This window comes from Centruroides vittatus, unplaced genomic scaffold (genome assembly GCF_030686945.1).
Source record: "Centruroides vittatus isolate TY-2023 unplaced genomic scaffold, ASM3068694v2 contig_476, whole genome shotgun sequence".
NCBI classification, from domain to species: domain Eukaryota; kingdom Metazoa; phylum Arthropoda; class Arachnida; order Scorpiones; family Buthidae; genus Centruroides; species Centruroides vittatus.
In genome coordinates, this window is record NW_027122268.1 from 1,129,352 (window position 1) to 1,141,280 (window position 11,929).

Below are 11,929 nucleotides of genomic sequence, written 5' to 3' on the forward strand. Positions count from 1 at the left end.
TTTAAAATCAGAAAATCTTCGATCGAATTCCGTTTCTAACAATTTAATTTGGTGAGCGTATTCTGTAAATTTTAATTTAGGTGATTTAAGCAATAGATATTGACAGCTTTCAAAGTGAGACAGGTTTTCTTTTTCTATTTGTTTTTGCCAAAGTGATATTTTTTGTTTGAAAGCGATATTATCATCAAATGGCGTTGTAACAACATGATTTTTGCCTCGAAGCTTAAGATTAAGTTGATTAAGATGACTCGTAATATCAACTAAGAAAGCCAGGTACTTTATCAATTGTCTATCTTTTAATTCAGCACATTCATAATTTTTTGTTTCCAAGAAAATTATGATTTTCGTCCAGCAATGTGAAGAATCGTTTTAGCACTTTATGACTCGAAAGCCAACGAACTTCCGTATAATATAGTAGATCGGTGTATTGGCATTCAATATCTTCCAGAAATGAAGCAAATTGACGATTATTAAGTCCACGTGCTCGAATATAATTTACAATTTTGGTGACTATTTTTAAAACATGTCCGATATTTAAAATTTTGGAGCGCAGTACTTGCTGGTGAATAATACAATGAAAATGTTCAAAATTATTATTACCGTGCTGTTTGCGTGTTTCTTTTAATTATGCAACAACTCCTTTAGTAATATCGGTCGAGGTAGGTGCACCATCAGTTGCGAGACAAACCAACTTTTCCAATGGTAACTTATACTTCTTCAAAACTTCCATAAGTGCATCAAAAATATCAGTTCCAGTGGTTGCATTATGCGTAGGAATGATTTCCAAAAGTTCTTCACTTATTTTTAAATTAACATCGCATCCGCGAATAAAAACGGCCAGCTGAGCGATATTTCGAATATCTGTACTTTCATCAATTGCAATAGAGTAGGCTTGAAATGTTGATATTGTTGAATTATGCTGATTTCTCAAATTATTGGATATTTCATCAACTCTGCTAGCTACGGTATTTCGACTTAAACTTACACTTTAAAAATTTGTTTTTTTTTGTTCTGGACATAATACTTCCGCCGCTTTAATTAAGCATTCACTAATAAATTCCACTTTGGTAAATGGATTCGATCTGCTCGCGATTAAATGTGATAATATATAACTAACTTTTACAGCAGCTGTATTGTCTTCAACAGATTTAGTGAATACACTTTGTTGTTTGAAGAAGTGATTTCAATTCCGACAATTTGTCTTCACCAAGTTTTGCAACGTATTGGTCATAGTTTCTTTTATGATTTCTGTCATCGTGCCTTTTAAGATTATATTCCTTAGGAACTGAAATAGAGTTTTTACATATCAAGCATAATATTTTATTCTTGTTTTGGACACAAAAATATTGCAATTTTTGTGTCCATTTTTCTTGAAAATTACAATGTTCCTCTTCAATTGTCCTTTTCTTACTCATTGTTCTTGAAGTTAGTCAAATTTGAAATACCTCTTTTCAAATTAAACAAAACGTTTATGACAACTATTTGACGTTACATGAACTTACAAGGTTTACGAGATTTACAAATCACAAAAATTACGACGTTTACAAAGTAGATTCACACAAACAGTCAAAGTTCCAAAAGTCACCATTCCTAGATCCGTCGAAAAGACACCTTGCGACGTATACTTCGGATACAGTTACTCGGAACACTCCTCCCGTCACTCGTCACGGCAACAATAGACGAAACACCTTACGGTAGAGCACACAAACGTCTGCCTTGAAGTTCCAGCAAAAACTTGACTTTGGCAACAGAACCTTTCCTTTTATATGGATTGTAGCAATCGCTGATGGACCGATCAGCGCGTAGCAGTCTTCCACGATGTTCGCCGGCAAATCATCATTCGTAGATTCAAAGCCGCGGCCGTTATCCAACCGTCTTTCGTAGCGTCGACCAATTTGAATTGGTTGGACGAAATACGAAACGAACAAACACAAAAAGGGCGGGAATCGTACAGTTCAAAAAAGTTCAAATTTCCACTTCAAGGGTCAAAGCTTGATATTTAAAAATTTTTAAAAAGTCTCGGCGGGCCGCAACCCATGTGTTGGCGGGCCGCATGCGGCCCGCCGGGCCGCGTGTTTGACATGCCTGCTTTACAGTGACTGTCTCTTATTTTAATGTATTTCACCCTAGAAAAATAAATTGGTAAACAAAATACAGACGTTGTCTATTTATGTATTGTATTAAATTTAAAAGTCCCATTTTAATTTATGCCTTAAGCCATAGCGTACGGCCCATACAATCAAACGTCCGGCTCACAGAAAACCTGGTCTTTGCTGCTTGAAATTTTACTTGAAACTGTTTGTAAACTATCAAACCCTATTTGAAATTTTGACAGGCCTTGGTTCGGAAATAGGCCACCGTGGAATAGCTCATGAGAACCGACATTTGGCCCACCATGACGTGTATTTTTTAATTTCTAATTTGAAAATAACTAATCACAACTTGGTTCGTAGACTGCCACGATGGGGCCTGTATTAAATTAAATCTCGGTATCGTTCGGATTCGATTCCGAATCCTTTAAAGCAGTAGCTCACTCCTTCACCGCCTCGGATGTCCGCATTAATACGTCTTTAACCACGGCCGTCATCTTAGTGATATTAAACAAATAATATATTTAAAATATCATGGTTAAATTTCTTATGGCTAGAGGTGTAAAATAACTACATTATTTTACACCTCTAGTTTAGGGTTGCCACCTATCCGGGTTTGACCCGAAGACTCCGGGTTTCACCGAGTTATCTCCGGGCTCCGGGTTTAATTAGTATTTCTCCAGGTTGTGCAAGAAGATTCTCGAAGTCGGTTATTCCAGTAGATTAACCGACTTCGAGAACCTTCTACCCACCCCTAACTTTCGCAGGTGTGGAAAATGAAACAATAGAGAGCAGGAGGCCCTCAGGGCAAGTTCCCATTAGTTGAGACACTTAAGAAGAAAGACGTGCGATCGGTGAGAAACACGTGGAGCAACGGGTACCCCTTTCCTAAAAACTTATTCCTTCCTAAGATCTTCTTATTCTTTAATCTTTTTCTATCTTAATATTAAGTAGGTTAAGAATATAGCCCATTCAAATATTTTTCAGATTCTATCGATACCTATAAGTAATGCATACGTGGAACGAATTTTTTCGATTATGGGAAATACCTGGACAGACAACCGTAACAGGATGAGGGTTGAGCTAGTAAAGGCAGAATTATGCGTAAAGCTTAATTTTGACATGAGCTGTCGAGAATTTTATGAATTCATAAGAAAGTCAGAAAATGCGGATCTTGTAAAAGCTGTGATGTCAAACAGGAAATATACATGGAAAAATCTACATAAATAAATAATTAATTACACATATACCATTTTGTATCTTGCATATTTTTATATTTATTTGCCTGTATTTATTTTATACGTAAATTGTTATATTTGTTTTTTATTAGTTCTTAGTTTTATTAGTTTTTTTATTAGAAACTACTTTGTGATTATTAGAATTGTATTAAATTTGTAGAAACTTGAGTTTTGAATTTGTTAATTTATATAAATAAAAAAATTGTATATGTATACATATGGGGGTTTTTTTTTGTTTCTTAAATCATCGTCTCCGGGTGAGACTAAGTTATGAGGTGGCAACCCTATTCTAGTTTCAGGACAATGGAATTTTATACAGTAGCAATTACATTACAGGTCCAGAGAAATTTTCGAAAACCAGTGAATCGCGATGCCTTCAGAAATACTGTAAATACTGTACAAACAAAAGGTTAATTTGACCATCTTTCATGCAATTTTGCGATTCAAATTCTTCACTACACATTACATTGTTCTTATCAACATAATCTTTGATCCCATTGTTTGACTCGTATTTCTTGTTCATACAAATCATTTAATTTACATTCATACGAATGGTGTAAATTTTTCTGTGTTCAGTTGGGCTGACTTCACACTAGAGAAGTCACGTAGAGCGATTTCAGAAGCCAATAGTGATCATGGAATCAGATAACAGTTTTTTTTACGAGCGATTTTGGGAATATCAGGTACTAAAGCTTTGAACAGTGGTCATTTTTAATATTGCTTTATTCGATATTTACGCTATTCTTATTTTTATATAATTAAAACATGGTATATTCAATCAACTTAATCGGTTTGTTTATGTATAGTTGTTAGAAAAGTGACAGAATTCTGTTTGATAACATTATTTTGAAATACAGTAAGACCCTGCTTAACGTAAGAGATACGTTCCTAGACGACAGAGCGCTAAATGAAACAGCGTTAAACGAGGTCTTACTGTACTTTCGAAATTTCTGTCGGGTGTTCTTAGTTTGTGGAAAATTTTATCTTTAAAAGTTTGATAAAATGTTCACACATTAAGCCACAAAGCCACGTCAAGGCGACACCCATTTTGTGGTAGTTTTTTATTTTCCAGAAACTAACCCTGATTGTTAGGCAGAACAACAATCAGAGAATAAAACTGGATATTCGTTGCTATTGCATTAATTCGCGTAAAATAAGATTATTATACCATTGCAATCAAATGTTCTTATTAGGGAAGAAGGATCCTTAACACAGTTTTGCCATTTTAAACTAGATACAAAAATAATTTAATGTTAAAAATCGTAAAAATTAACGCTTAATTGATATAAATATTCTCCAAAATGATTGAAAATTCTTAACTACAAATATTGCCATTAATTAATCATCTCAAAACATAAGCAATAGCAACGAATAAAATAATATGAATTGTTCACATACGACACATTGAAACATAATTATAAAATATATTACAATTAATTATAATATGATATTTAATCATATACAGGGATGTTCAATAAGTAATGTCTCCATATTTATATAGAAGCTCAGATGTCAAACTGAAATCAAAACAAGAACAAAGTTTAGTATGTTCAATTTAATTAACACGCTTCATTTTTCTACACAGCCTCCTTCAGATATGTCAATGCTTAATCCGTTCTCGAACTCGTCTCTGCACAAATCTTCAGACTCTTGGAACCATTTCCTCAAAGTTGTTTGAACATCGTCACACGTAAAAATGAATTCCTTTGATATTTCTCTTGAAAATAGATATTAACCAAGAGTGTGAGCGCCAAATCTGTGCTGTAAGGAGGGTTGTCAAGAACTTGAAACTCAGAGTTTCTGTATTGTTTCTGACATGAAAGCAGTGATCTGGAATCTAGCATAGTCATATTGCAGAATCTTTGGCTTTGTCCGTAGTTCCAGCATCATAAACTCTCACTAATCTTTCATAATTATTTTTGATAGACTCATTTTCACGATTGATCGATTATAGCTGATGGTTGCATTCCAAGCGCCAAGTATCGTCCATTTTAAACAATTAAATTTGAACTACTGTATAACCCAATTGATATTCTACTACACTTTAGAAAGTAGCTAATGAAACAAAGAATTATTTGTCTAACTGCTTGCTAGGCAACAACTCCTGCACAAAACACTTGCATAGAAGCATTACTTATTGAACGGCCTAATTTAGTAATGGCGAATCTTTAAATTTAACATAAAAAAAATTGTATTATGTCACGATATTACTATATACATATTACGGAATTACTCAATACTGTGAACGTAAACGTCTTGTTCTAATTACAAATTAAGTATTTACATTAAAAATGCCCATAAGTTGACAAAAGGAAACAATGAAGAACCTTTTAACATAGTTATCTGTAAAAATTAGATGTTAATCTTACGTAATAGTAATTTTATCTTACAAGGAGACCCTACGGGGCTTTGGGGAAACGGATTTTGATGATCTTTGGTGTAGAGCTTGTACACTATGTGAGCGTACTACCTATAAAATACTAAAGTGCAATACTCAAATATAATCGAGAAAAACGAATTTAATTTATTGAAGCAATATTATATAATTACTACATATCATTGTCAGATGTACTGTACATGATCCTGAATGCTACTTATGGTAAAAACATTCAAAACAAAAATTCTGTCTACACCAAGAACAACAAATAAATGCTGCTTTTTTACAATTGCAAGGTACTTTTTTTTTTTTTTTTTTTTTTTTAACTCTTTCCGCCCTGTGGGCACTAAGAGGGCCTCTTTTAGAAAGCCCATTATGGGTTCGGCCAGGCCCACAATGGGGCGACCGGGTGGTGAGGGACGGGGCCCGACATATTCGAACGGACCACCCCCCGAAAAATTCCTGGGGATATTCGACCCGCTCGGATTCGATCCCGGGTCCCCCAGAGCGGTAGGCTGCCACCTTGACCGCTCGGCCATCCGGCCGTCCTAATTGCAAGGTACTAGTAAACGATCTGATGAGAAACACGCTTCATTTACATTTGTAAAAAACTTTCTTATATCACACAGTCCACTGGCATACCAAGCATATTTTATCATGTCACAAAATATTGGTGCTAATAATCGATGATTTTGGTGGTATAATTTTAATTGTGCATGTAGGCATTTTTTCGTCATTTGGAATACTTCATCATACAATTTTGCTTTTGTTTGTCCTGTCCATGAGTCAATGAGTAAAAGAAATTTATTCTTCTGAACATGTGGCATCAAACATTTTATCAGAAAATTAGTATAGAGATCAGTGGTCAGTTTTCCTGATTTTGATGATGTGACGGCAACATTTGTATACTTTTTATATATTCTTCCACGTTTCTCTTTATTCTTGGCCCAAAATTACCTGTAGGCTCTTGTAAACGAATATAAACCTAAGGTAATAATTTTCCGGATAATGTTATACCGTATTATGCTGTATATGTGTGTGCAGCCTTGTTCATGTCCTGTGTTATTACGAACACTGTTTTACTTCCTTTTTCCGTTAACGTTCTGTTGAAATTTGATTGGTATTGGCATCCTGAAAATGTAACAAAATTATGATAAGTCTTATGGTTTACTTTGATTAAATGTAATAATGGAATATAAAGTACTTGGTTTATAGTTAAAAATTTTATATACCTGTTTGATCCGTATTGATGATGAAGTCACTATCAAAGTTTGATATCAATCGCTTTGTTTGAATACGAAACGTTTCTGCAGAGGCCAAGATATTTTCCATGCTATATGCTTCTTTTTGTGATACAAATTTGGTAATTTTTCGTTGACAAATGTGGTGTCTTCGTTTGAATTTATCCACCCACTAGAATGACGCTTTAAATTGCAAATCAGGAAACTGACTAGCAGCAGCTAAAGCCCATTGCTGTAAATTTCTTGTGGTCACTTGTTTATAATTTTGTCTCACTTCGACAAAGCGGTCGTACGTCCAAGAATCAATCAAATGATATTTATCAAAAATACTTCCACCACGTTCAACATCTTTTCCCCATAATTTTAAATGATCCATTCTTTTCAAATGACTACTCCATCTTCGATACATCACTGTATAAAGAGTTATCATCAACAGTTCTTTTGTCACAACGCGAAGAACTTGCTTCGCTTGATGACATTTTTTTAATTATAAAATAATTTTTCAAAATAAATTTTACTGCACAAATACGTCTATTCGTGTCGAAATTCAGAAACGAACTGTTAAAAGAGTGAGTGAAAAAGACTCTAGATCCATGTTCAAACCCTCTCAACTTGAAAAAAATGGGTTTTCAAAGTAAAAATATTAGACTCGGAATAGTAGAAATTAAATTAAAATAAATAAATAATAAAAAAACTACCAAAAAATCAATAAATAATAAATAATAAATGAATGAGTAAGTAAATAAATACATTATAAGTATTTATGAATAAAAAAAAGGAAAAAAGTATACACAACAAGAGAATCGAACCCGAGCCCGAGAATTTTGTAATTGTCGTTGTATCATTGATTTTCCGGAAATACGCCGTGTTTATGCTACTCCAGATTGCTTCGAATGCTGTTATTAAGATATCGTAATTCACCTCTATGTTATGAAGTGAGGAAGCCATTGTAGTTCGTTTTTGAATATTGTCGAATTTTTTTCAGGAATTCCCATAGTTTATTTGTATGTGTGCATTGGAGGAAGGCATGGTTAAGAGTTTCTGTTGTTTGGCATTAGGGGCATTTATCTGTGGATATTAACTTTTTGTTTTTTTTTCCCAGCATTTGTAGGGAGACAGTTATGATGCATTCGCTAGAAGATTGTTTTTGCATTGTTGCTTACTTTTAATCTCAATACAGTTTTTATTATGCTTTTGTTTCGGATGTTGATTGGTGCTATCCTGTTTTGGGGTTTTTGAATGTAGATATCGACAAATTTGTTATATAATTCGTCAGGTTTTAATGACAATATTTCTTCATCAGATAAGTGTCCTTTTAATACTTTGTAACACCGGATTACTTCTTGTAGGATTGCTGGCGGCTTCGAACGGTCTGTAATTTTCGCTGACGACACTACTATATTAAGGATGTTGAACTGTAGGTAGGCTTTTGCTAAACATGCCCATGCAGGATGACTGTGGATATTTTTTGATAAATGACAAATGCTTTTAATGATATCTCCTTTAGTCCAATTCCTCCGTTCTCAACACTGTCATATAGCGTATATCTTCTGATTGGTTCAAACTTTGATGACCAACTGTATGTTGCTGTTATTCTGTTAATGCGTTGAGTGACTATTTTTTGGAGTGGTTGTGTATAGAGCAAGTACCACATTGGGCTTAGCATCATGAAATTGGCAATTTTTGCCTTACCCAGAATTGATAGGTTTTGGTTGCGCCACTTGTAGGAGGCTTTTCGAACTTTTTCGATTACTGTGTCCCACTGATATTTTATGTTTTTTCCAACTTGTACCCTGAGGATTTTGAGGTTTTCTTTAGTCCAGGTGAAATTTCCGTAATTATTCTGGAGGTTATTCCAAGCACTAATCCAAAGCCCCTTAGATTTATTTTGGTTAATTTTTGTACCGGAGGCTTCCGAAAATACTTGGAGGATTCCGGTGATTTGATCAATACTTATGAGGGTGGAAAGAATCACGCTGATTCTTTCCACCCTCCCAAAATCCGTTTCCCCAAAGCCGTAGGGTCTCCTTGTTAGTGATTTATTTACGAGTTCTATACATAAATTTATACTTCTACACTTAAATTAAGAAAATGTTATCATAAATTTATAAATTTCAAATAATAAATATATATAATTCTAAATTTGTAAAATATATTCGCAGTTATAAAGAATATAAATTATTTATAATTAGATAATAAAACAAATACGATTTATTTCAACTTATTTGCAGTGATAATTATTGTTTCCTCTACCCTGGAAATTCCGTCATCAGCACTAAAACCTTTTACATTATATCTTCATCATGCATTACTCTTCGTTTCTTCCAACGTCCTCTTCAGAAATAGGCATCTTATTCATAAGAGGCTGCAATTTAGTCTTAGGTCTGGGAACTGGATGCATCATTATAACAGTCTTCTTTTCTATCTTTTAATGTCAAATGCTGCTATTTGACACAAGAGAAAGGTGTTAAAGAATCAAACTAACAATGGATAACAATTGGATATTATAATAATGCAAAAACCTTCAGATATTGAAATATTTAATTCCTAATGCCCAGTTATTTCGGTAAAAACGTTTCCTTGTCTACCTGAGTCATCTCAAATAACCATCTGTAACAACGAATAAATGAAATTGTGTTAATTGCGATTTTTGTTTTTATTTTTTTCTAGAAAATATTTATGAATTTTTAATAGAAAACAATAGTTTGTATAGTAAAGGAGAGCATCTTTTAGGATAATCAATTTTTAATTAAAATAATTTCTTAATAATTTACTTATGTACCTAAACTAAATTATTTTAATTTTTATGAATACCAAAAACTAATTACAATACTGAAATACAGAAAATTAATTAAAGTAGATTAAATATTATTCAATTAAAAAAAAATCTTTTCTTTCTTCTATTCAGCGACAATTATCCAATTAAATTATCTCTGCAAACAATTATAGATCTGGAATGTGCGTTGAATTATATTAACTGCTCCATCGACATTATATTTCATATGATACATGCTGCAAAAGAAATTTCCGGAAGATGATCGTTTGAGGTGTGTTATTAAATAGTGTATCAAGTATATTTTTAAGATTTGTAAAATTATAATATAAATATTATTAAAATATAAGCTTCTATAATAATTCAAATTCGCAAAAGACCTTGATTATCATCCGATAATTATTATCTATATTAAACGAAAAGAAGTGTAGAAATTAAGCTACTTATCCCGATTCTTCTTCCTGGTGTGGCAAGGAAGAAATGTCGAAAGAGAATTCGATCTTAAAGAAACACAAATTATAAAATAAAAGATAGTGATTTACACAAGTGCATATTATCCGAATTTAGTGCTTTGAAGGTTTGTGTGAAAAAAATAAATCTGATTCTTGGAGAATAAATACAAGTGTGGTAGATAAAAGAAATATGCTTAACAAACATGTTTCTTTTACCTACTACACTTTTATTGCTTTTCTGCAATTTAAATGTAACAATTGATTCAGATAAAATTCTAAATCAAGTAAATGCTGATGATAATATTCCTTTCACTGTTTTATTCAATAGTGGCAGTAGGCCTAACTATTTAGGACATTGATTATATTACATATATTTGACACAACTTCTGTTCCTGTATCGATTGTATATTACGAAATATCTTTTAGTTACAAAGGATGTATTCTGTCAGTTACTTTACGTATCTCCTATTTTTATTCAAACATGAAATATCGCTTATAGATTCTGGAATTAAAGTTCTCTACAAACGAAATCATATCCTTTATTAAAAAAAAACATGTTAAGAGAATTAAGTGTATCTTCTGAATTTATCTCCTGATATTTATTTAAACTATTACAAAATTATCGCACCCAATTATTTTATTAATTTGAGGATAAGTACCCAATTTGAAAGAATAGAAGCTATGTCTACTTATATCGAACCAAAATTTATTTATAAATCAACTTAATTCATTTAATTCAACGATAATTTGTATAAAAATCTTAAATCTACGTGATGATGTTTCGAGTCGAGGCTCAATCCCAATTTATTTAATTTTAATCATGTTAACGAAGAATTACTTACTTTCAAAAGGCGTACTGAATCACAATTCTGCAGAAAAGTCTCGAAATGAAGAGAAGAACAATCAAAACTTCCAGAGATTCTTCCATTTTGGCGAAACAATAGAAAAAATAACAATTGGAAACTATTGTTAATTAAGTATTGACGTCACGACAAAGGCATAACTTATTACGTCGAAATTTCTAAGTGAAATCACTACTGCAAACGTCCAATATTTGTATGTAATTTTTAAATTTCGTATAATTCAGCATAATTCAGAAATTAGTGAAAATGGGATGCGAAATACGAGGGATTATCTCTCAACAACATACTTTATGACCTTCGTCCTTAACTTTGTCACGTTTAAAAACGATTTTTATATTATAATTTAATTCTATTACGTTAAGTTAATTTAAATTAACATTTAAAAAAATTTCAGTGGTGTCTTCTAAACAGTTTGATTAATTAAACAGTTAGATAATTATAATTATTATTAATTTATTTGATCAAAAACGTAAAATAGTTAAATATTATAAGTAGCGATAACAAATATCTAAAAATTAGGAATATATATATATATATATATAATTACAGTCGATATATTATTTATTTTTAAATTATTTTGATTATTTGAATAGTTTACATGAATAAAATATAATATAAAACTATTTATAATTCTATTGCTAATACAGTAGGAAACAACTGATCAATTAATAATACTAACACAATAAAAATTTTATTTTCTTTATTATTTGAAATGATATATATTGCTTTAGTATATATAATATTATATGAAGATAAATTTAATGATACTATATATTTAGAAGTGTTAGTGATTTAGTGTTTTTAATGATTAATTGTAACTAATATTCATCAACATTAATCATAAACGAAATACAAATTTGTAATTGATTTACTTTAACATTAGTTTAAAAGTAAC

General features: G+C 31.9%; 1 protein-coding gene across 1 annotated transcript; it reads right to left on the bottom strand.

The window, feature by feature from the left end:
* Positions 1-625: 625 nt before the first annotated feature.
* On the bottom strand, positions 626-1,415 carry LOC136977842 (general transcription factor II-I repeat domain-containing protein 2-like). Its single transcript, XM_067273428.1, has 3 exons — positions 1,382-1,415; positions 1,160-1,285; positions 626-960 (listed from the first exon to the last, which is right to left on the bottom strand). Exons 1-3 carry the CDS (start codon positions 1,413-1,415, stop codon positions 626-628), a joined length of 495 nt encoding a protein of 164 aa, XP_067129529.1.
* Positions 1,416-11,929: the final 10,514 nt, after the last annotated feature.

Bases quoted from the DNA above. Each gene is read 5' to 3' on its own strand.
- LOC136977842 (XM_067273428.1), bottom strand. From the start codon at position 1,415: ATGAGTAAGAAAAGGACAATTGAAGAGGAACATT. The intron at 1,286-1,381 runs GTAATTTTCAAG...ACTCTATTTCAG, and splicing joins GACAATTGAAGAGGAACATT to TTCCTAAGGAATATAATCTT. The intron at 961-1,159 runs GTATTCACTAAA...GAAATACCGTAG, and splicing joins ACTTCTTCAAACAACAAAGT to CTAGCAGAGTTGATGAAATA.